A 22,717-nucleotide genomic window follows, 5' to 3' on the forward strand; every position below is an offset into this window, starting at 1 on the left:
TGCTCTGCGCAGGTAGATTCAGCAGAAATCTCCCCCAGGACAGCGCAATTGCCTTAGCACTTCGAAAATAAACCCTGGCTCCAAACACAATATCATTGTGGAGCTCAACATTTCCTACTGCCCTCATCTACACAGTAAGCAGTTCAAAGCGAGCTCTCCGACTATTCATTGAGAGAGTATGGTTGTATGAGTCACTGGCTTTGGACATGGGCTCTTGTTTAGAAAACAATAAAGCACAGAGAGAGTAAAGTGAGCACCGTTAAGACATAATGCACCATTGACCTTCTGGTACTAGAGTTTCTTTGAGCTTCAGTATTAGAGAATAGCCTGGTCCGAGGTATACAAAACCACAGATTACAGAACCTCCCAATATAATGTAGACAGAGCGAGGTAGACAGAAAGAGAGCGAGAGGGGGGTAGACAGAAAGAGAGCGAGAAGGGGGTAGACAGAAAGAGAGCGAGAGGGGGTAGACAGAAAGAGAGCGAGAGGGGGGTAGACAGAAAGAGAGCGAGAGGGGGTAGACAGAAAGAGAGCGAGAGGGGGGTAGACAGAAAGAGAGCGAGAGGGGGGTAGACAGAAAGAGAGCGAGAGGGGGTAGACAGAAAGAGAGCGAGAGGGGGGTAGACAGAAAGAGAGCGAGAGGGGGGTAGACAGAAAGAGAGCGAGAGGGGGGTAGACAGAAAGAGAGCGAGAGGGGGGTAGACAGAAAGAGAGCGAGAGGGGGTAGACAGAAAGAGAGCGAGAGGGGGGTAGACAGAAAGAGAGCGAGAGGGGGTAGACAGAAAGAGAGCGAGAGGGGGTAGACAGAAAGAGAGCGAGAGGGGGGTAGACAGAAAGAGAGCGAGAGGGGGGTAGACAGAAAGAGAGCGAGAGGGGGGGTAGACAGAAAGAGAGCGAGAGGGGGGGTAGACAGAAAGAGAGCGAGAGGGGGGGTAGACAGAAAGAGAGCGAGAGGGGGGGGTAGACAGAAAGAGAGCGAGAGGGGGGGTAGACAGAAAGAGAGCGAGAGGGGGGGGTAGACAGAAAGAGAGCGAGAGGGGGGTAGACAGAAAGAGAGCGAGAGGGGGGTAGACAGAAAGAGAGCGAGAGGGGGGTAGACAGAAAGAGAGCGAGAGGGGGTAGACAGAAAGAGAGCGAGAGGGGGGTAGACAGAAAGAGCGCGAGAGGGGGGTAGACAGAAAGAGAGCGAGAGGGGGGTAGACAGAAAGAGAGCGAGAGGGGGGTAGACAGAAAGAGAGCGAGAGGGGGTAGACAGAAAGAGAGCGAGAGGGGGTAGACAGAAAGAGAGCGAGAGGGGGTAGACAGAAAGAGAGCGAGAGGGGGTAGACAGAAAGAGCGAGGGGTAGACAGATGTTTCCCACTGTCAAGCCACAATGCCATTGACTTACGATCGAGTCCATTGACGTAGAAGATGGAGACCTCACAGTGTCCCCACACGGCGCTGACAATGGGGTACAGCCTCCTGCCCTTTAACCCTCTGAAGGCCACGCCCAGGTACTGGCCGTCCACCATGAAGCTAAGCGTGCCCTCGTCCATGTCCAGCACCACCAGCAGGGCATCTGGCAGAACAAACGACTCGTCTGCCTCCAGGAAACACGGGTATGTTGGTGCCGAGGTGGAGGCTGGCCGGTTCTTACTGTCGTGGTAGAGTCTGTTCCGGCCCAAGTCCCAGCCCCACGACTCACAGTCCGAACCCACCAGGGCTGTGTAACCCACAGAGTGTAGAAGAGCGTCAGCCGTGCCCACCCCTACAACAGCGTGTGTTCCTCGTTGTCTCGCCGGCCAGTGGATCCGCCAGACATGGAGCCCCCGTGTGTAGCCCACCTGGCCGCGGATGCAGTCGGTGCTCTGGGCCACCGGGTGGCGGTGGAAGGTCAGCTTGTCGTCCTCCTTGACAAAGACGTTGAGTGAGCGGTCCTCTGGGTTCCAGGCATGGTGGAGCTGCAGGTCAGAGGTCGCAGGGGGCATGTCCAAAAGTAGGTCAAGACGAGGAGGCCGGCAGAAGTCTGGACCCCGCAGCTCACGGCGGACAGGCCGATAGGAGGGATCGCCCCGTGCGTCAACCGACTTGATGCTGCCCGAGATCTTCTGACCCATCGCTGGAGAGGGATAGAAGGAGATGGGGTGGAGGGCAGAGCGAGGGTGGTATGGGACTTCTCGCCGTTACCTCATGGGCGCTGTGGCCAGAAGGGCAGTCGTCCCTGGCTGAGAGCCGCTCTCGCAGAGACACTCAGTCCACTGTCAGAGGAACCTCGCTCCTACAGGAGACACTCAGTCCACTGTCAGAGGAACCTCGCTCCTACAGGAGACACTCAGTCCACTGTCAGAGGAACCTTGCTCCTACAGGAGACACTCAGTCCACTGTCAGAGGAACCTCGCTCCTACAGGAGACACTCAGTCCACTGTCAGAGGAACCTCGCTCCTACAGGAGACACTCAGTCCACTGTCAGAGGAACCTCGCTCCTACAGGAGACACTCAGTCCACTGTCAGAGGAACCTCGCTCCTACAGGAGACACGCAGTCCACTGTCAGAGGAACCTCACTCCTACAGGAGAAACGCAGTCCACTGTCAGAGGATCCTCACTCCTACAGGAGAAACGCAGTCCACTGTCAGAGGATCCTCACTCCTACAGGAGACACACAGAAGAAAACATTAGTTGACTTTATCATGACATATTCTCACTTTCCCAAACTCCTGTTACACACAGCGGCAATGGCAAGACAACACAACAATGAAGGCCCTTTTCTTACATATCGAAATTCAACTCTCAAAACAGACAGGCTAATGCAGCTGGCTTCCTTCACCCAGAATAAAAACAGTCAAAAGAGCAGATAAAGGGGGAGGAGAGGAAGCACAAGAGAAAGAGATGTATCAGTCTGAAAAAGCCTCAGGCTGCTCTGTAGTTCCTAACAGCTCTCTGGAAGAAGAGGGGGAGAACATCTGAGCAACAAAAAGGGAGGATGAACTCTCCTACTGACTCACTCAAAAGACTTGAAGACATTCCTCCTCAGTTACCAGCCTCACACGCCAAGGGCACCACCCCTACAGACTCTGCGTGTGCATGTGTCAAACCCGACATGAACTTTCACAAACTATGCACCAAACGAGACTGCAGATTTTATGAGGGCCCTTTCAGAAGGAGTGGAGACTAAACAAGACCAAAAAGATTTGAGAAATCATTCCACAACAAAGACAGTCAGTTACCGTGACAGATTTTACATTATCATCTCCGGCACAGTCATCCTGCCACTACATTTCCCATAAACCCACAGACACCCCTGTGCATCCCTGTTACCAAGCCCTGGGCCCAGCTGTTCCAAATTTTCTGTTCCAAAAACACGCCCTCCCTGTTTATGACAAGACCTACTCTGCTTCCAGAGAACAGAGAGAGAACCCTTAACTGTCACCCTGCACCTCCCTGTGAGAGCAGAGCTTCTGCAGAGACACAATGGAGGGAGTCGGTCACACTCTGAACCCAAACACCAGGGGGAGACAGAGGTGGTGAGGCAGAGGTGGCTAGCCAGCTCCAGATTTCAACCACATAACAAACGCTGACAAACTATTGTCTGTGTGAAGTAGGACGTACGTGCCTGTGTGTGCATGGCTGTGTGTGTTCCAGACATCATTTACATTGTGCAGGCTCTACCCAAATAAAAGCTACACATCTTCCATTTACATTTTTATTCATTTATCAGTCTATAAATGACTCATGGTGCCATTTGTGCTGGAATGAAGGGTGCTATTTATCACAATGTAATGAGGCCCACAGACTTACTGATCACAGCGCTGCGCCATCAGACACAGTCACTCTTCCTCTGTGTGTATGAAACAGACAGACACTTGTTTGCTGACTGAGCTAGCCCATCTTTTGTAATGAGTGGTGTGTCTAGTCTGAGGGAAGGTACTCGTCATCAAATGACGCCTACAGGGAAAACACCAGAGCAGACAATTAGATGACAAACTAAAGAGGGAAGAGAGGAAAGAGAGAAATCAAATGGTGCATAATGGACAGAGTGACAATTACTCTCCTGCTGACCTCAACTTCATTACCAAGATGTCTGCAGTCACATGTGCCCTCGTGTGTGAAGTCCAATCTCTGTGTGTGTGCACTCTTGACCACCCCCCATCCCCCCCCAAACCATCTGGTGTTTATACTAACCTCTATCTCCTCTTCAATATAGTTGTGGAGGAGACTAAATGTGGGAGAGATATGACAGGAGATGAGTGGAAGAGAGTGAAAGGGAGATGCGAGCCCACAAGAAGAGATGGGTCTAAGGGAGCGCAAACACCGTGACGAATGTCAATCTGTCGTTCATTATTAGTATTTTATTTAACTAGGCAAGTCAGTTAAGAACAAATTATTATTTACAATGATGGCCTACCCCGGTCAATTGTGTGCCGACCAACGGGACTCCCAATCATGGTCAGTTGTGATACAGCCTGGAATCTAACCAGGGTTTGTAGTGACACGTCTAGCACTGAGATGCAGTGCCTCAGACCGCTACACCATTTGTTCGTCGCAATGTGTTTTAGGAATCACCCCATCGGTGGGGGTCAATACCAAACATTGTAGTGTGATTCTACATGGTTTGCAAATTATGGCTCACACTCTCTTCAGGAGGTGCTAAGTACTCTGTCGGCAAACGCTACCGGTGTGTCCGTGCCTTAAGGGAGGAAATATGGAGTGATGAACAGAGGAAAGGAGGTAGATGACAGGTAAAGGAGTGGAATAGGAACATCTCTAGTTATTCTAGCAGACCTCTCCGTTAGTATAGGTGAGAGCAGCTGGCATGGAGGCCACTGCTAGCAGGCTGGCGTTGGCAGTGTTGTTGTCAGCATATTACAACAGAGACTGGCCAGACAATACAAGCCCACACAGACTCATTCATAACTTGAAAACACATTATATCAAGATCAAATGAGTGACAGCAGCTTTGAACCGACATATACACAGAAAACGGACAAGAACAGATATAGTTTTGCACACGCACACAGTGAGTTGTAGAGCTTTTAAATAGCAGATTCTCTTATTCCAAAAGAATTTGACATTCTACCCTCCGTCTCCCCTTAGTTCTCCTCTCTCTGTGACGTGCCGTCCCTTATTGCTCCTCCGTCTCCCCTTAGTTCTCCTCTCTCTGTGACGTGCCGTCCCTTATTGCTCCTCCGTCTCCCCTTAGTTCTCCTCTCTCTGACGTGCCGTCCCTTATTGCTCCTCCGTCTCCCCTTAGTTCTCCTCTCTCAGTGACGTGCCGTCCCTTATTGCTCCTCCGTCTCCCCTTAGTTCTCCTCTCTCTGTGACGCGCTGTCCCTTATTGCTCCTCCGTCTCCCCTTAGTTCTTCTCTCTCTCAGTGACGTGCCGTCCCTTATTGCTCCTCCGTCTCCCCTTAGTTCTCCTCTCTCTCAGTGACGTGCCGTCCCTTATTGCTCCTCCGTCTCCCCTTAGTTCTCCTCTCTCTCAGTGACGTGCCGTCCCTTATTGCTCCTCCGTCTCCCCTTAGTTCTCCTCTCTCTCAGTGACGTGCCGTCCCTTATTGCTCCTCCGTCTCCCCTTAGTTCTCCTCTCTCTCAGTGACGTGCCGTCCCTTATTGCTCCTCCGTCTCCCCTTAGTTCTCCTCTCTGTGACGTGCCGTCCCTTATTGCTCATCCGTCTCCCCTTAGTTCTCCTCTCTGTGACGTGCCGTCCCTTATTGCTCCTCCGTCTCCCCTTAGTTCTCCTCTCTCTGTGACGTGCCGTCCCTTATTGCTCCTCCGTCTCCCCTTAGTTCTCCTCTCTCTGTGACGTGCCGTCCCTTATTGCTCCTCCGTCTCCCCTTAGTTCTCCTCTCTCTGTGACGTGCCGTCCCTTATTGCTCCTCCGTCTCCCCTTAGTTCTCCTCTCTGTGATGTTCTGTCCCTTATTGCCAAGACAGTGGTGCTTCCTCATCCCGTGTTCCTCCCCACCACCTCATGTGCTTTGTGGAAGAGCAGATGTCCGTCACACCGTCCTACCTCAGTATATAAATGGATTCCCATAACATTGTGTTGTGTCACGGGCCATTGGCTGGCTGGGGGATCAATACAACTCTCCTGGAGCCCAACCTCTCTAGAAATGACTATTGAGCAGAGGGGAAAACACCAGAGTGATATGTTGCGTATTGGAAGATGAGGGGTTACACTGTTTATTAATGTGAGAGCATGAGAATAACGCCATTGATACAAGGTGGGTGGAGTCTGGGCTATTTCAGTGTTCCAGTCCATCTGAGCCAGGACTAGCAGACAGAGGTGTGACTGAACTGTTAGGTGATAGGGCAAGCACATCCCTAGTCGTAAACACTCAACCTAACTCAAAGATGACTTGCTCTAACAGTAACTTAAATACAACACTGAGGGATTTACTGCGAGACTGAATAATAGTACACTGCCGCAGCGCAAGTATGACAAACCATAGGATACGGTTACAGTGAGAGCCATGGTGAAATCCAATACTTTAAGAATTGGAGTATAACATCTTGATAGCGAGTTTGCTTTACAGTTAAAAGCAGAGCACATCGTCTCACAGGACAGAAAAAGACAGTGACTTAATCACTCTCCAGACTTGTGTAACAGCACATCTTAACAGCTAATCATCTCTCATCCCAACCCTAGAGGAAGTGCATTCTCTCTTTGTGTGTGTGTGTTAGCCAAACAGCTGTGGAATGATACCACAACGCTCCCTTCAGTCTCTTTAGCACAACGCAGCTTGAACGCAAGAGTAACAAACGAACGAGAGACAGAGAGCAAGAGAGGGAACATGGAGAAAAACAGAAACTTCTTACCATGTGAAACGATATCCAAAGTCAAGCTGGTCTCAGCATTTAGCTTTCTCACGACTCAAGGCAATGTGTACGCAAACACTAGGAGGAGAGAGGGAATCTCAGACTTTTCCTGGATGCCTTGTTCAACTATGGCCAGAACACAGTGGATTGAGCGAGGAAGACCGAGAGAGAGAGAGAGAGAAATAGGATAGATAAACAGTCTAGCCTCAGTCAGTTCTCAGATACGACAGGAAAACAGCCGCTGGAAGGAGAGAGGGAGGGGAAGACAGAAGGAAAGAGCGAGGAAGGGGGCTAAGCACGAGGCCACAGAAATTATTTCCCAAAGACTACAAAACAATCCAGTCTCGCTTGCTCTGTGCTTCAAGTGGAGCTAGAAAAAGAATGGCATGTCGATCCTGCTCTCTGACCAAACCTCCTAGAAGAGACATGCCACTGACCAAACCTCCTAGAAGAGACATGCCACTCAGAGCTGAAAGCCTCCCTGGCTGGAATGTACTTCGCTGGTTGCTGCAGAGACAGCCTCATGTGAGTGAGAGCACTGTAGTGTTACTTCAGTAGGTGAGACTGAATAGGGAAACTGGGGGAGAAAGAGGGAGGGACAGAGGGCAGAATGATGGTGGGAGAGCTGTGTCATCTTACTCCTCTCACAGACATCACCTTCCAAGTATGGAGAGAGCATGAAGACATACTTGTTCATGTTAACATTTCAACCCTCTACCGTCGAACCATCTCGCTGTTCAGCTTTGCAACCATGCCCGCCTCTTCGCTACCCTTCTCAGTGCCTATCCATCCCCTTTCCCTCTCATGTTTCTCCCATGAGAGACATGAGAGCCTTCCCACCATCTCTACTCCCACACACTTTCGAGTGGCATTCCTCTCACCATGCCCTTTCCTCAATCTGGGGAGGCTTAATCACACAAGCTGTAGAAAGCAGAGTCAAGTCTAACCCCACACAGATTCTACAACCACCAGCTAATAAATTGAAATGCATACTGTATAAAAATCCTAATGCAGCTTCTGCGTACGAGTACATTAGGATGTGTCTGTTCCATTGCCTTGTTTTCACATGGGCTTCTATTTATGACAGCATCGCTACGTATTTGACCTCTGTGTGAGACTAAAGAGCTCCCTTCGTCAGAGCAGAGGAGTCCCGAGGCCAGCAGAGAGCACGGGCTGGAAACCTCTTAAACCCCACTGTGTGTCTACATTACAGTCCATTTCAACCCTCACCACACAACGTTGACAAAATACAGTTAACCATGTATGACTCAGTCAACTAGCTAGTAACAACCTGTCACACAACTGTCAAACACAGCACCACACAGAAGGGAGCATTGATCATTAACATGAAGAGCGAGGGGGGACAAGGTGGAGAGATGAGAGAGAAAGAGATGGCTAAAGATGAGGAAGGCAGGGTGGGGGAGAGGGGGGACAAGGTGGAGAGATGAGAGAGAAAGAGATGGCTAAAGATGAGGAAGGCAGGGGAGAGGGGGGGGACAAGGTGGAGAGATGAGAGAGAAAGAGATGGCTAAAGATGAGGAAGGCAGGGTGGGGGAGAGGGGGGACAAGGTGGAGAGATGGGGGAAAGAGATGGCTAAAGAGGAAGGCAGGGTGGTGGAGAGGGGGGGACAAGGTGGAGAGATGAGGGAAAGAGATGGCTAAAGATGAAGGCAGGGGAGATGGGGGACAAGGTGGAGAGATGAGGGAAAGAGATGGCTAAAGATGAGGAAGGCAGGGTGGGGGAGAGGGGGGACAAGGTGGAGAGATGAGGGAAAGAGATGGCTAAAGATGAGGAAGGCAGGGTGGGGGAGAGGGGGGACAAGGTGGAGAGATGAGGGAAAGAGATGGCTAAAGATGAGGAAGGCAGGGTGGGGGAGAGGGGGGACAAGGTGGAGAGTTGAGGGAAAGAGATGGCTAAAGATGAAGGCAGGGGAGGGGGGGACAAGGTGGAGAGATGAGGGAAAGAGATGGCTAAAGATGAAGGCATGGTGGGGGAGAGGGGGGACAAGGTGGAGAGATGAGAGGGAAAGAGATGGCTAAAGATGAGGAAGGCAGGGGAGGGGGGGACAAGGTGGAGAGATGAGGGAAAGAGATGGCTAAAGATGAAGGCATGGTGGGGGAGAGGGGGGACAAGGTGGAGAGATGAGGGAAAAAGATGGCTAAAGATGAGGAAGGCAGGGGAGGGGGGGACAAGGTGGAGAGATGAGGGAAAGAGATGGCTAAAGATGAGGAAGGCAGGGTGGGGGGGGACAAGGTGGAGAGATGAGGGAAAGAGATGGCTAAAGATGAGGAAGGCAGGGTGGGGGAGAGGGGGGACAAGGTGGAGAGATGAGGGAAAGAGATGGCTAAAGATGAAGGCAGGGTGGGGGAGAGGGGGGACAAGGTGGAGAGATGAGGGAAAGAGATGGCTAAAGATGAGGAAGGCAGGGGAGGGGGGGACAAGGTGGAGAGATGAGGGAAAGAGATGGCTAAAGATGAAGGCAGGGGAGGGGGGGACAAGGTGGAGAGATGAGGGAAAGAGATGGCTAAAGATGAAGGCAGGGTGGGGGAGAGGGGGAGGACAAGGTGGAGAGATGAGGGAAAGAGATGGCTAAAGATGAGGAAGGCAGGGTGGGGGAGAGGGGGGACAAGGTGGAGAGATGAGGGAAAGAGATGGCTAAAGATGAGGAAGGCAGGGGAGGGGGGGGACAAGGTGGAGAGATGAGGGAAAGAGATGGCTAAAGATGAAGGCATTGGTGGGGGAGAGGGGGGGACAAGGTGGAGAGATGAGAGAGAAAGAGATGGCTAAAGATGAGGAAGGCAGGGGAGGGGGGGACAAGGTGGAGAGATGAGAGAGAAAGAGATGGCTGAAGATGAGGAAGGCAGGGTGGGGGAGAGGGGGGGACAAGGTGGAGAGATGGGGGAAAGAGATGGCTAAAGAGGAAGGCAGGGTGGGGGAGAGGGGGGGGAGACAAGGTGGAGAGATGAGGGAAAGAGATGGCTAAAGATGAGGAAGGCAGGGGAGGGGGGGGACAAGGTGGAGAGATGAGGGAAAGAGATGGCTAAAGATGGAAGGCATGGTGGGGGAGGGGGGGGGGACAAGGTGGAGAGATGAGAGAGAAAGAGATGGCTAAAGATGAGGAAGGCAGGGGAGGGGGGGACAAGGTGGAGAGATGAGGGAAAGAGATGGCTAAAGATGAAGGCAGGGTGGGGGAGAGGGGGGGGACAAGGTGGAGAGATGAAAGAAAGCAGTCAGTGCAACAGAAAACATTTAGCAGAGGAAGAGGAATGGTAGAAACATTACGAATCAAACTATGTGCATACACACTACATGAAAAAAGATGAAACAGAAAAACCTTGCAGGACGCTAGCTATAAAATAGTAACACGCCATCACAAACAGCTATCTTGACAGATTGGTGCTACTTTTCATCACTTCACGACAAAGATCAAAAGGGAGTTGCCAGCAGGGTTGGTCAATGAGGCCATTCGTCCAAATGACTTGCCATCTCATATACAAAAGGAGACTAAAGAGTACAATAGCACCCCCTTACCCACAGCTTCTACTGTAATCCAGCTCCTTCAGATATGCACCCAGCTGAGAGCAGAATGGCTAGTTCCCTATAGAGCTGGATCACAGAAGGTCAGAAAGGCATCATACCCTAGCACTGCTCTGGGGGTCAGTAGATGCATTGCCACAAGTTGGATCCAGATAGTGAAGTATTTGAAACCTGGCCCCAGTAGACAAAGCCGCTTGTTCCAAGTCCTGTCAGACTTTGCAGGAGTTGTTTTACTGGAAGCTCAAGGTGTATTCTAGAGGCGTAATCCACTTGGGTTGAGTACACACACCCAGGTGCTATTAACAGAGGTCAGTCAAGTTGAAAGGTCAGCAGGTGTCTCCTCTTTCACAACTCCTTGTCTATTCCTTCTCATACTGTTCCTTAGTAAACTCAAAATCCCTGTGCCTGCCTTGCCAGAGCCACACATCCATCCCATCAGCCAACAGTTAGGCAAATTAATGGATAGATTACAGATAATGATACTTGTCACCAGACAATAGCACTATACTGGCAACAACAAAGCCCAGAAAAACAGGTTTGAGTAGCACCTGGGAACTGACTGTGGCAGGTTGATGCTACACATGGGTAGAACGAGTGCACGAGACGAGAACCTCCTATACAATTTATAAAAGGGCTTGGGGTACATGGACAAATAATGCTCTCGAATGAAATCCACAATGGGGTGACGTGGGTTATCAACATAATATACAGTGAGTGCTAGACTATCTTTGTGGTGCTAGGATCATGCAGTTGGTTAAAACCCAAGGCATTTTCTCCAGGTCCACAGAACATTTCAGTTGTTCGGGCTTAGCCCTGTTTAAATATTAAAAAGGTATCCAGGCTGAAGGCTCTGGTTACCTGGGCGAGCAAGTAGGTAAGCCCAAACTGGTCTGATCAGGTTCCCCACCCTGCCCCATGGGTAACAGAAACAATCTCATTGGTGGCTCCATCAACAGGAATGAACAATCAAAAGCACTCTGAGCCAATTGGCATCATGACATGTCCAGGATCTTTTATTAGTATCTCTAAATAAAACGACAGCACCTCATCTCTGCACTTTTGTTGCATCAGGAAGGTCAAGTGGTGCAGCGGTCTAAAGGCACTGCATCGCTAGAGGCGTCACTACAGACCCTGGTTCGATTCCAACCTGTATCACAACCAACCGTGATTTGGAGTCCCATATGGTTGTGCACAATTGGCCCAGCATCATCCTGGGTAGGCTGTCATTGTAAATAAGAATTTGTTCTTAACCGACTTGCCTAGGTTAATCATATATATATATATATATATATATATATATATATATATATATATATATATATATATATATATATATATATATATATATATATATATATATATAGTGCCTTGCGAAAGTATTCGGCCCCCTTGAACTTTGCGACCTTTTTCCACATTTCAGGCTTCAAACATAAAGATATAAAACTGTATTTTTTTGTGAAGAATCAACAAGTGGGACACAATCATGAAGTGGAACGACATTTATTGGATATTTCAAACTTTTTTAACAAATCAAAAACTGAAAAATTGGGCGTGCAAAATTATTCAGCCCCTTTACTTTCAGTGCAGCAAACTCTCTCCAGAAGTTCAGTGAGGATCTCTGAATGATCCAATGTTGACCTAAATGACTAATGATGATAAATACAATCCACCTGTGTGTAATCAAGTCTCCGTATAAATGCACCTGCACTGTGATAGTCTCAGAGGTCCGTTAAAAGCGCAGAGAGCATCATGAAGAACAAGGAACACACCAGGCAGGTCCGAGATACTGTTGTGAAGAAGTTTAAAGCCGGATTTGGATACAAAAAGATTTCCCAAGCTTTAAACATCCCAAGGAGCACTGTGCAAGCGATAATATTGAAATGGAAGGAGTATCAGACCACTGCAAATCTACCAAGACCTGGCCGTCCCTCTAAACTTTCAGCTCATACAAGGAGAAGACTGATCAGAGATGCAGCCAAGAGGCCCATGATCACTCTGGATGAACTGCAGAGATCTACAGCTGAGGTGGGAGACTCTGTCCATAGGACAACAATCAGTCGTATATTTCACAAATCTGGCCTTTATGGAAGAGTGGCAAGAAGAAAGCCATTTCTTAAAGATATCCATAAAAAGTGTTGTTTAAAGTTTGCCACAAGCCACCTGGGAGACACACCAAACATGTGGAAGAAGGTGCTCTGGTCAGATGAAACCAAAATTTAACTTTTTGGCAACAATGCAAAACGTTATGTTTGGCGTAAAAGCAACACAGCTGAACACACCATCCCCACTGTCAAACATGGTGGTGGCAGCATCATGGTTTGGGCCTGCTTTTCTCCAGCAGGGACAGGGAAGATGGTTAAAATTGATGGGAAGATGGATGGAGCCAAATACAGGACCATTCTGGAAGAAAATCTGATGGAGTCTGCAAAAGACCTGAGACTGGGACGGAGATTTGTCTTCCAACAAGACAATGATCCAAAACATAAAGCAAAATCTACAATGGAATGGTTCAAAAATAAACATATCCAGGTGTTAGAATGGCCAAGTCAAAATCCAGACCTGAATCCAATCGAGAATCTGTGGAAAGAACTGAAAACTACTGTTCACAAATGCTCTCCATCCAACCTCACTGAGCTCGAGCTGTTTTGCAAGGAGGAATGGGAAAACATTTCAGTCTCTCGATGTGCAAAACTGATAGACATACCCCAAGCGACTTACAGCTGTAATCGCAGCAAAAGGTGGCGCTACAAAGTATTAACTTAAGGGGGCTGAATAATTTTGCACGCCCAATTTTTCAGTTTTTGATTTCTTAAAAAAGTTTGAAATATCCAATAAATGTCGTTCCACTTCATGATTGTGTCCCACTTGTTGTTGATTCTTCACAAAAAAATACAGTTTTATATCTTTATGTTTGAAGCCTGAAATGTTGCAAAAGGTCGCAAAGTTCAAGGGGGCCGAATACTTTCGCAATGCACTGTGTATGTGTGTGTGTGTGTGTGTGTGTGTGTGTGTGTGTGTATATATATATATATATGATTAACCTAGGCAAGTCAGTTAAGAACAAACAGAAGGGAGCCAATGAGGCAGTAAGTAAAATCAGGACAGTAAATATAGACAGTGTCTGGAAACATTACTAGCGGTCAAATCCTTGCTTCCTCACCTCTCTTAAAAGTGGATTGGAGGAGAGGATCAACGAGACAACCAGTAGAAGACAGGACACAGGCCTAGACAGTGACGTGGGGTAAGGCAGGAGCCTTGGGAGGTGGAAGATAAGGACACTAAAATGTAAGGCACTACACTTGAGTGTAGGGCAATTAAGAGTCAAACAGTGACCTAGTAAACCTGAGGGTAAGGGACTTCACTAACCTGGATGTGCAGTACACTTGGCTACTTTTATAGGCCTCTGCACTGGACACTTCCTCAGACCAGATCACAGGACTGAATGCTCCAACCCCCACATAACCAGTCTGCTGTAGGCAGGAGATAATCTGTACCAAGTGAGAATAGCTCAATACCAATGAACCAAGTCATTAAGTCAGAAATAAGAGCGAGAGAGAGAAACCGTATTCATGAGGAGTCTCGATCTTAATGTTTTTTCTCCCCAATTTTGTGATGTCCAAATTGGTAGATACAGTCTCGTCCCATCGCTGCAAATCCTGTACGAACTATGGAGAAGCTAAAGTCGAGCCATGTGTCCTCCGAAACACGACACTGCCAAGTCACACTGCTCGCTTATCCCGGAAGCCAGTCAATGCGTCGGACGAAATACCATATACCTTGAGACCGTGTCAGCATGCATGCGCACGGCCCGCCACAGGTGTTGCTGGAGCGCGATGGGACGCGGACATCCCGGCTGGCCAAAACCTCCCCTAACCTGGACAGATTGTGAGTCACCTCGTGGGTCTACCGGTCGAGGTGTAGTGACGCCTCAAGCACTGCAGTGCCTTAGACTGCTGCGCCACTTGGGAGGCCTGCAATCTCAATGTTCAGGCGACTCTTCAAACGTTAACAAGGTGTGTAGTGCCTCAACGCCTGTCGTCTGCTGGCTAAATTGGCCATTAGGCCGGGGCGGAATTGATGAAATGACTCCGTCGATATAGTACATTTCTCAGCCTCAGGCAAACAGGCCTCTAATCACCATGTGACTACAAGGTCTCTCGTGTACAGAATAATTCCCAGCCTCCACACACACACACAGTTCACCAGACAACAAACCTCTCCTCACGGTGCCCCTGTTGCTTTCACCTTCCAGCAAAATAGACCCAAACACACACTTAATAAATCCAAAACAGCACCAAACCAGCAGTAACTTCCATCCTCAACCACATGATGAACCACTTGAGACTAGACTGCCCAGCCAAGACTACATCCATCAGCTGTGTAAAGTGCTGCAGCCTCCAGTTTCACTTAGGTGGAAACCTGGTTCTAATTGGGAGTTTATCCACCTGCTGAGTCTCCAGATGTTGCTGGGTGGAACTGGGAGCTCTCTGCCACTTGAGACAAGAGGGGATGAGAGATGTCAGCCCTGATTAATACATCACGCCTTTCTCATTACAGCTACTTTCACCTCTCCCACAATCTCCCCGCTCACTCTCCGGCGGTCAGCAGCAATTAAACAAAATGAGGATTGGAGAGCAGGCCGTTTGGTAGCTAAGGCGCTAAATAAAAACTTTGGTTAAAGCAGTAGGAGCAGGATGTGACATCTATTGGCTGCTGCTGTAAAGCTGCAGTTTCATAGACTATAAAATAAGATCGTATAAGCAGTCTTGTTAACAGTTACACAGCCGAATAGAAACAGCATCATTTTCACTACACAAAAAGGTATCTTGAAAAAAGGTAGTGCGTTTTGTTCAAAAGAGTTCCAGGTATGCCAGTGTGCTCCAAGAGAAAGTGGTGTGTTTCTCACATTCATGTGGAGATTAATCCAAAGGAAACGCAACATCAAATGAACAGAAAAAGGACTGAAGAAAAAAATATATCATATTTCAACCTTTTAGGAATCTTAATCTGAGATCCATGTAGCACACCTGCAAATGTTTCCAAAGCAGGGCAGACTATAGTGCATTTGATAAGGGATATAGAGGGCACTTTGTAACATACGGAAAACCTGGGGGGGTGGGGGGTTAAAGAAGTTGGACATGCTGGGCAGATCACAGTGCCCTGCCCTCAGGCCCAAAGTCCAGCATCATCATGACTGATCTACTTTGACACCCCTTGTGCTCGTAAAATTCTTACTAACTTTACCTGCTTCATGTAAAAAACGTTCTTCAGTTATTTACCTGAAGTTTGTTTACTGCGATAGGCTTGCTGAGAGTCACTGTGCTTTTTATGATGATGTATTCATGTTCTCTGTGTAATCACCAGAGCAGAAGTTTGGCCGGTACGAAACTGCTATTAGGTGAAATATATCTACTTGAAAATAAAGTTAATGGTTATTGCCCATAATTGTCAGTTATGCAATTGTGGCAGCCCTGCTTATTTGGGAGATAAACAGCCTACACCAATGGATGGGATCTGATCTGCAGTCAAATCAAAGAAGCAGCTTCCCACAGTTCTCTCTGATTAGCCCACTTGATGTAGTGCAAACCTGATGTGTTTTTTTTGTGTGTGCCAGTCATTTAGGGACTTACCTAAAGATAATGACTTGTTTTAGTGTTGAGAGAAACCAGTACCCAAACAAACAAGGAGGAATCTGACCTTTTTTCCCAGTTTGTTTTGCTGTGACCTTAGTGGCCATATATTTTCAATTCCCATTCAACCCTCATACCGGTCTGTACACATAAAGAGTGGTTATCGATTTAAGTGCTAGAGTCAGGGTAACCTCGGTGTGTGCTGTGTTTGACCGATCTACTGACAAAATGAGTCATCTCTCCCAGCTCACCAGGCCCACAGGCAAAAAGAAACCGATGTGAGAGATGGGCAGCAGGTTGGAAGAGCTAGAGTTGAGACGGTCTCTTATTGCTCTTCCTTTACAATTGACCACCTGTTTCCTCCCCCTCATTCACCCACTGAATCGTCTTCAGTAAGGGTCTTCATTATTCCACTGTGCCCCCCCCCCCCCCCCCCTTTATAGGATGTGGTGGCGGTGGAGGAAACCCCTATTGTACAATTGAGTGTTTTGCAGATCAGGGGGAGAGAGGCTGGAAGAGTGAGTACTGTTTTCAATGATTTGACATTTCTATGTCAGCCATTTATCGGTGTGAGCCACTGGGGAGACCTCTATCGCCGTTCAACCCTGTGCTCTTTCTTCATCTCTCCACAAAACACTCAGGGTGCGTTTCTCCCCCAGACTGTACTTGACTTATATACAAGTGCCGGGCTGAACTGCATCATAGGCACAAACATTAAATGGTGAAATAAAATAAAAATCTGCATGTCTTGCCAATGCAGCATGGAGATGAATCACCCTGGGTGCATCTCATACACCGCTCCCTCCATCCCCACTCCACCACCCTCATGAGAGACAGTAAATTAGCTCCCAAAATACCCAGCCGGCCCACCAGACACAACAGCATGAGCCTACAGACAGAGGGACTCTATTAGAACACAATCCTGAGACATGAGGCTCTGTTCCAACCACTACTGGTCCACCCTGGCAGAGAGCACATTACACAGGCCCATCACTAATAACAGGAATAATGAAAAGTAATGAAATACTAAGAGATTGTTATTAAAATGAGAAATCAGACTTTGGAACCCCCGAGCCTCCGGGAACGCCCGAGCCTCCGGGAACGCCCGAGCCCCCGGGAACAAGAGCAAGGATGCAAGTACATTAAACCTTCACTACAAACTCTACCTGTTTGTCAGTAATTTAACTCATTTGGAGCAGTCAGTTAATTGTACTCCACAAAGCCTTGACGACTGGTAATGATGCATATGAATTCATTTTGAACAAACAAAGCACAGGCAAACGGTGTGCATTTGGAAAGTATTCAGACAATTGACTTTGTTATAATTTTTACGTTACAGCCTTATTAAAAAAAAGTACTAAATTGTTTCTCCCTCATCTAGCAACACACAATAGCCCATAATGATTTGTACAAACAGGTTCAGAAATCTTTGCAAATGTAGTAAAAAATAAACTGAAATGTCACTTTTACATAACTATTCAGACCCTTTACTCTATACTTTGTTGAAGCACCTTTGGCAGCGATTACAGCCTTGAGCCTTAAGCTTTGCACACCTGTATTTAGTTTCTGCCATTCTTCTCTTAAGCTCCGTCAGGTTGGATGGGGAGCGTTGCTTCACAGCCATTTTCAGGTCTCTCCAAAGATGTTTGATCGGGGTTCAAGTCCGGGCTACGACTGGACCACTCAAGGACATTGAGACGTGTCCCAAAGCCACTCCTGTGTTGTCTTGGTTGTGGGCTTACGGTCGCTGTCCTGTTGGAAGGCGAACATTCACCACAGTCCGATGTCCTGAACACACTGAAGCAGGTTTTTATCAAGGATCTCTGTACTTTGTTCCGTTCATCTTTCCCTCAAATCCTGACTAGTCTCCCAGTCCCTGCCGCTGAAAAACATCTCCACAGCATGATCTTGCCATCACCACACTTCACCGTAGGGATGGTGCCAGGTTTCCTCCAGACGTTACTTGGCATTCAGGCCAAAGAGTTCAATCTTGGTTTCATCAGAACAGAGAATCTTGTTTCTCATGGTCTGAGTCTAAGTGTCTTTTGACAAACACCAAGCGGACTGTCACGTGCCTTTTACTGAGGAGTGGCTTCCATCTGGCCACTCTACCTTAAAGGCCTGATTGGTGGAGTGCTGCTTGTCCTTCTGGAAGGTTCTCCCATCTCCACAGAGGAACTCTAGAGCTCTGTCAGAGTGGCCATCGGGTTCTTGGTCACCTTCCTGACCAAGGCCCTTCTCCCCCGATTGCGCAGTTTTGGCAAAGTGGCCAAGTCTGGGTAGAGTCTTGGTGGTCCCAAACTTCTTCCATTTAAGAAAGATGGAGGCCATGGTGTTCTTGGGGAACTTCAATACTGCAGAAATGCTGTGCCTCGACACAATCCTGTCTCGGAACTCTACGGACAATTCCTTCAACACCATGGCTTGGCTTTTGCTCTGACATGCCCTGTCAACTGTGGGAACTTATATAGACAGGTGTGCAAATCATGTACAATCAATTGAAATCACTACAATCAAGTTGTAGAAAAAGGATGCAGCTGAGCTCAATCTGGAGTCTCGTAGCAAAGGGTCTGAATACTCCACTACCGTTCAAAAGTTGAGTCACTTAGAAATATTGTTGTTTTCCATGAACATACATGAAATTAGTTGAAAAATGAATATGAAATACTCAAGAAGTTGACATGGTTATAAATAATCATTTTTAATTGAATTAAGTGTCCTTCAAACTTTGCTTTCATCAAAGAATCCTCAATCTGCAGCAATACAGCCTGCAGACCTTTGGCATTCCAGTTGTCAATTTGTTGAAGTAATCTGAAGATATTTCCACCCATGCTTCCTGAAGCACCTCACACAAGTTGAATTGGCTCTTACGGTCAACCTGCTCCCACAACAGCTCAATTGGGTTGAGATCCAGTGACTGTGCTGGCCACTCCGTTATAGACAGAATACCAGCTGACTGCTTCTTCCCCAAATAGTTATTGCATAGTTTGGAGCTGTGCTTTGGGTCATTGTCCTGTTGTAGGAGGGAATTGGCATTACAAAATGGAGTGATAGCCTTCCTTCAAGATCCTTTACCCAGTCTCCCACTTAACCACCACCAAAAAGCACCCCCAGAAAATCACATTGCCTCCCTTGACAGATGGCATCAAGCACTCCTCCAGCATCTTTTCATTTTTTCTGCGTCTCACAAATGTTGTTCAGATCACAAAGAACACCTCAAACTTACATGCGTCCTCCGAAATACAACCCAAACAAGCCGCACTGCTTCTTAACACAGAGCGCATCCAACCCAGAAGCCAGCATAAATGCATGCATGCATGCATGCACCTAGCTACCTGGTCAGCATGCACTGCGCCCGGCCCGCAACAGGAGTCGCTAGTGCGTGATGAGACAAGGATATCCCTACCAGCCAAACCCTCCCTAACCCAGATGACGCTAGGCCAATGGACCTCCCGGTCGCGGCCCGTTGCGACAGAGACTGGGCTCGAACCCAGAGTCTCTAGTGGCATAGCTAGCACTGCGATGCAGTGCCTTAGACCACTGCACCACCCAGGAGGCCCCAATGTCTTATTTTGCCCATCTTAATATTTTTATTGGCAAGTCTGAGATATGCCTAGAAGGAGTCGCCTCTTCACTGTTGATGTTGAGACTGGTGTTTGCGAGGACTATTTAACTTCTTGAGGGCCGGTGGCAGTATTCAGAATTTCGGATGACTGACGTGCCCAAAGTAAACTGCCTGTTACTCAGGCCCAGAAGCTAGGATATGCATGTAATTGGTAGTATTAGATAGAAAACACTCTGAAGTTTCAAAAACTGTTACAATAATGTCTGATGAAAGTCAGAAAAGCAATAAATTAAATCGCTTTCCGTTGATGCTCTTCGGATGTTTGCACTCACGAGACTCCCAGTTACAAAATAAATGTTCCTTTTGTTCCATAAAGATTATTTTTATATCCAAAATACCCCCACTTGGTTGGCGCGTTATGTTCAGAAATCCACAGGCTCGAGCGGTCATGACAAATTCTAAATAGCATCCATAAAGTTCGTAGAAAAATGTCAAACATTTTTTATAATCAATCCTCGGGTTGTTTTTACAATATATAATTGATAATATTTCAACCGGACAGTAGCTTTTTCAATAGGAGTGAGAGAAAATGTCTGCTCCAAGCTGCCTGTGCATGCAAAACGCTGCTGGCTCCCAGACATCCACTGACGCAATGTGATCTTTCTAGCTCATTTTTCAGAATAAAAGGTTGAAACTATGTCTAAAGACTGTTCAGACCATGTGGAAGCCATAGGGAAATAAATCTGGTTGATATGCCTTTATATGGAGTGAAGGCATGCAATGGAACAGAGGTTTCAGGAAAAACAGTACTTCCTGGTTGGATGTTCCTCCGGTTTTCATCTGCAATATCAGTTCTGTTATACTCTCAGACAATATTTTGACAGTTTGAAACTTTAGAGTGTTTTCTATCCTAATCGGACAATTATATGCATATTCTAGATTCTGGGGCTGAGAAATAGGCAGTTTCATTTGGGTACATATTTCATCCAAACAACAAAATACAGCCCCATATACTCAACAAGTTAACCTTTCTGATCTCCCCATCCCGGATCCGGGTTCGTGAATACAGACTCAAGCTCATTACCATAACGCAACGTTAACTATTCATGAAAATCGCAAATGAAATGAAATAAATATGCTAGCTCTCAAGCTTAGCCTTTTGTTAACAACACTGTCATCTCAGATTTTCAAAATATGCTTCTCAACCATTGCAAAACAAGCATTTGTGTAACAGTATTGATGGCTAACGTAGCATTTAGCATTAGCATTCAGCTGGCAACATTTACACAAAAAAACAGAAAAGCATTCAAAAAAATCATTTACCTTTGAAGAACTTCAGATGTTTTCAATGAGGAGACTCTCAGATAGCAAATGTTCAGTTTTTCCTGAAAGATTATTTGTTTAGGACAAATCGCTCCGTTTTCTGCGTCACGTTTAGCTATGAAAAAACCCCTGTATCCAGGATTGTGTAAATCTATCAGCAAGCTCATTAGCATAACACAACGTTAACTATTTATGAAAATCGCAAATGAAATGAAATAAATATGCCATCTCTCAAGCTTAGCCTTTTGTAAACAACACTGTCATCTCAGATTTTCAAAATATGCTTCTCAACCATAGGAAAACAATCATTTGTGTAAAAGTAGCTAGCTAGAGTTAGCATTTCGCGTTAGCATTTAGCGTTAGCATTAGCGTTAGCATCCAGCACGCAACATTAACAAAAACATAAAAGCCTTCAAATAAAATCATTTACCTTTGAAGAACTTCTGATGTTTTCAATGAGGATACTCTCAGTTAGATAGCAGATGCTCAGTTTTTCCAAAAAGATTCCTTGTGTATTAGAAATAGCTCCGTTTTATACATCACATTTGGCTACCAAAAAAAATCCATAAATTCAGTCCTCAAAACGCAAACTTTTTTCCAAATTAACTCCATAATATCGACTGAAAACATGGCAAACGTTGTTTAGAATCAATCCTCAAGGTGTTTTTCACATATCTCTTCATTGATACATCGTTCTTGGAAACATGCTTTCTCTCCTGAATCCCAGGAGAAAATGCCTGCACCTGAAGATTACGCACAAATTTAGACAAAGGACACCGGGCGGACCTCTGGAAAATGTAGTCTCTTATGGCCAATCTTCCAATGATATGCCTACAAATACGTCACAATGCTGCTAAGACCTTGGGCGAACGACAGAAAGTGTAGGCTCATTCCTTGCGCAATCACAGCCATATAAGGAGAGAATGGAAAACAGAGCTTCAGAAATTCTGCTAATTCCTGGGTGATGCATCATCTTGGTTTCGCCTGTAGAATGAGTTCTGGGGCACTTACAGACAAAATCTTTGCAGATTCTGAAACTTCAGAGTGTTTTCTTTCCAAAACTGTCAAGAATATGCATAGTCGAGCATCTTTTCGTGACAAAATATCGCGCTTAAAACGGGAACGTTTTTTATCCAAAAATGAAATAGCGCCCCTAGAGCTCTAAGAGGTTAACCTCTCTGGGGTAGGCGGGACGCTTGCGTCCCACATGGCCAATAGCCAGGGAAAATGCAGAGCGCCAAATACATTTCTATAAAAATCTAACTTTCATTAAATTACACATGCAAGATAGCAAATTAAAGGTACACTCGTTGTGAATCCAGCCAACATGTCAGATTTCAAAAAGGCTTTTCGGCAAAAGCATAAGATGCTATTATCTGATGATAGCACAACAGTAAACAATGAGTAGCATATTTCAACTCTGCAGGCGTGGTCCAAAAAGCAGAAATATAATATAAATCATGCCTTACCTTTGAGCTTCTTTTGTTGGCACTCCAATATGTCCCATAAACATCACAAATGGTCTTTTTTGTTCGATTAATTCCATCGATATATATCCAAAATGTCCATTTATTTGGCGCGTTTGATCCAGAAAAACACCACTTCCAACTACAAAATATCTCAAGTTACCTATAAACTTTGCCAAAACATTTCAAACTACTTTTGTAATAAAATTGTAGGTATTTCTAAACGTATATAATCGATCAAATTGAAGACGGGATGATCTGTGCTCAATACAGGAGCAAAACAAACTGACACTACTTCTCTGGTCATGCGCCTCTAACAAGCACTTGAAGTGACCCTCGTTTTGATCAGGGCTACTTCATTACACAAAGGAAAAACCTCAACTAATTTCTACAAACT

The 22,717-nt window shown here is 46.7% G+C and overlaps 1 protein-coding gene across 2 annotated transcripts in view; it reads right to left on the reverse strand.

Annotated features, from left to right (window-relative positions):
• The window catches only part of LOC110504119 (SPRY domain-containing SOCS box protein 4), a 54,892-nt gene that overhangs the window by 19,359 nt on the left and 12,816 nt on the right, over positions 1–22,717 (reverse strand). For both annotated transcript variants that reach the window (XM_090218835.1, XM_021582951.3), the window contains exon 2: positions 1,390–2,628. In XM_090218835.1, coding sequence (XP_090074961.1) covers positions 1,390–2,098 — 709 coding nt within the window. In that variant the 5' untranslated portion in view covers positions 2,099–2,628. The remainder of the gene's footprint in view (positions 1–1,389; positions 2,629–22,717) is intronic.

This window comes from Oncorhynchus mykiss, chromosome 24 (assembly GCF_057628025.1).
Source record: "Oncorhynchus mykiss isolate SJ-2025 chromosome 24, ASM5762802v1, whole genome shotgun sequence".
In the NCBI taxonomy this organism is placed as follows: Eukaryota; Metazoa; Chordata; class Actinopteri; order Salmoniformes; family Salmonidae; genus Oncorhynchus; species Oncorhynchus mykiss.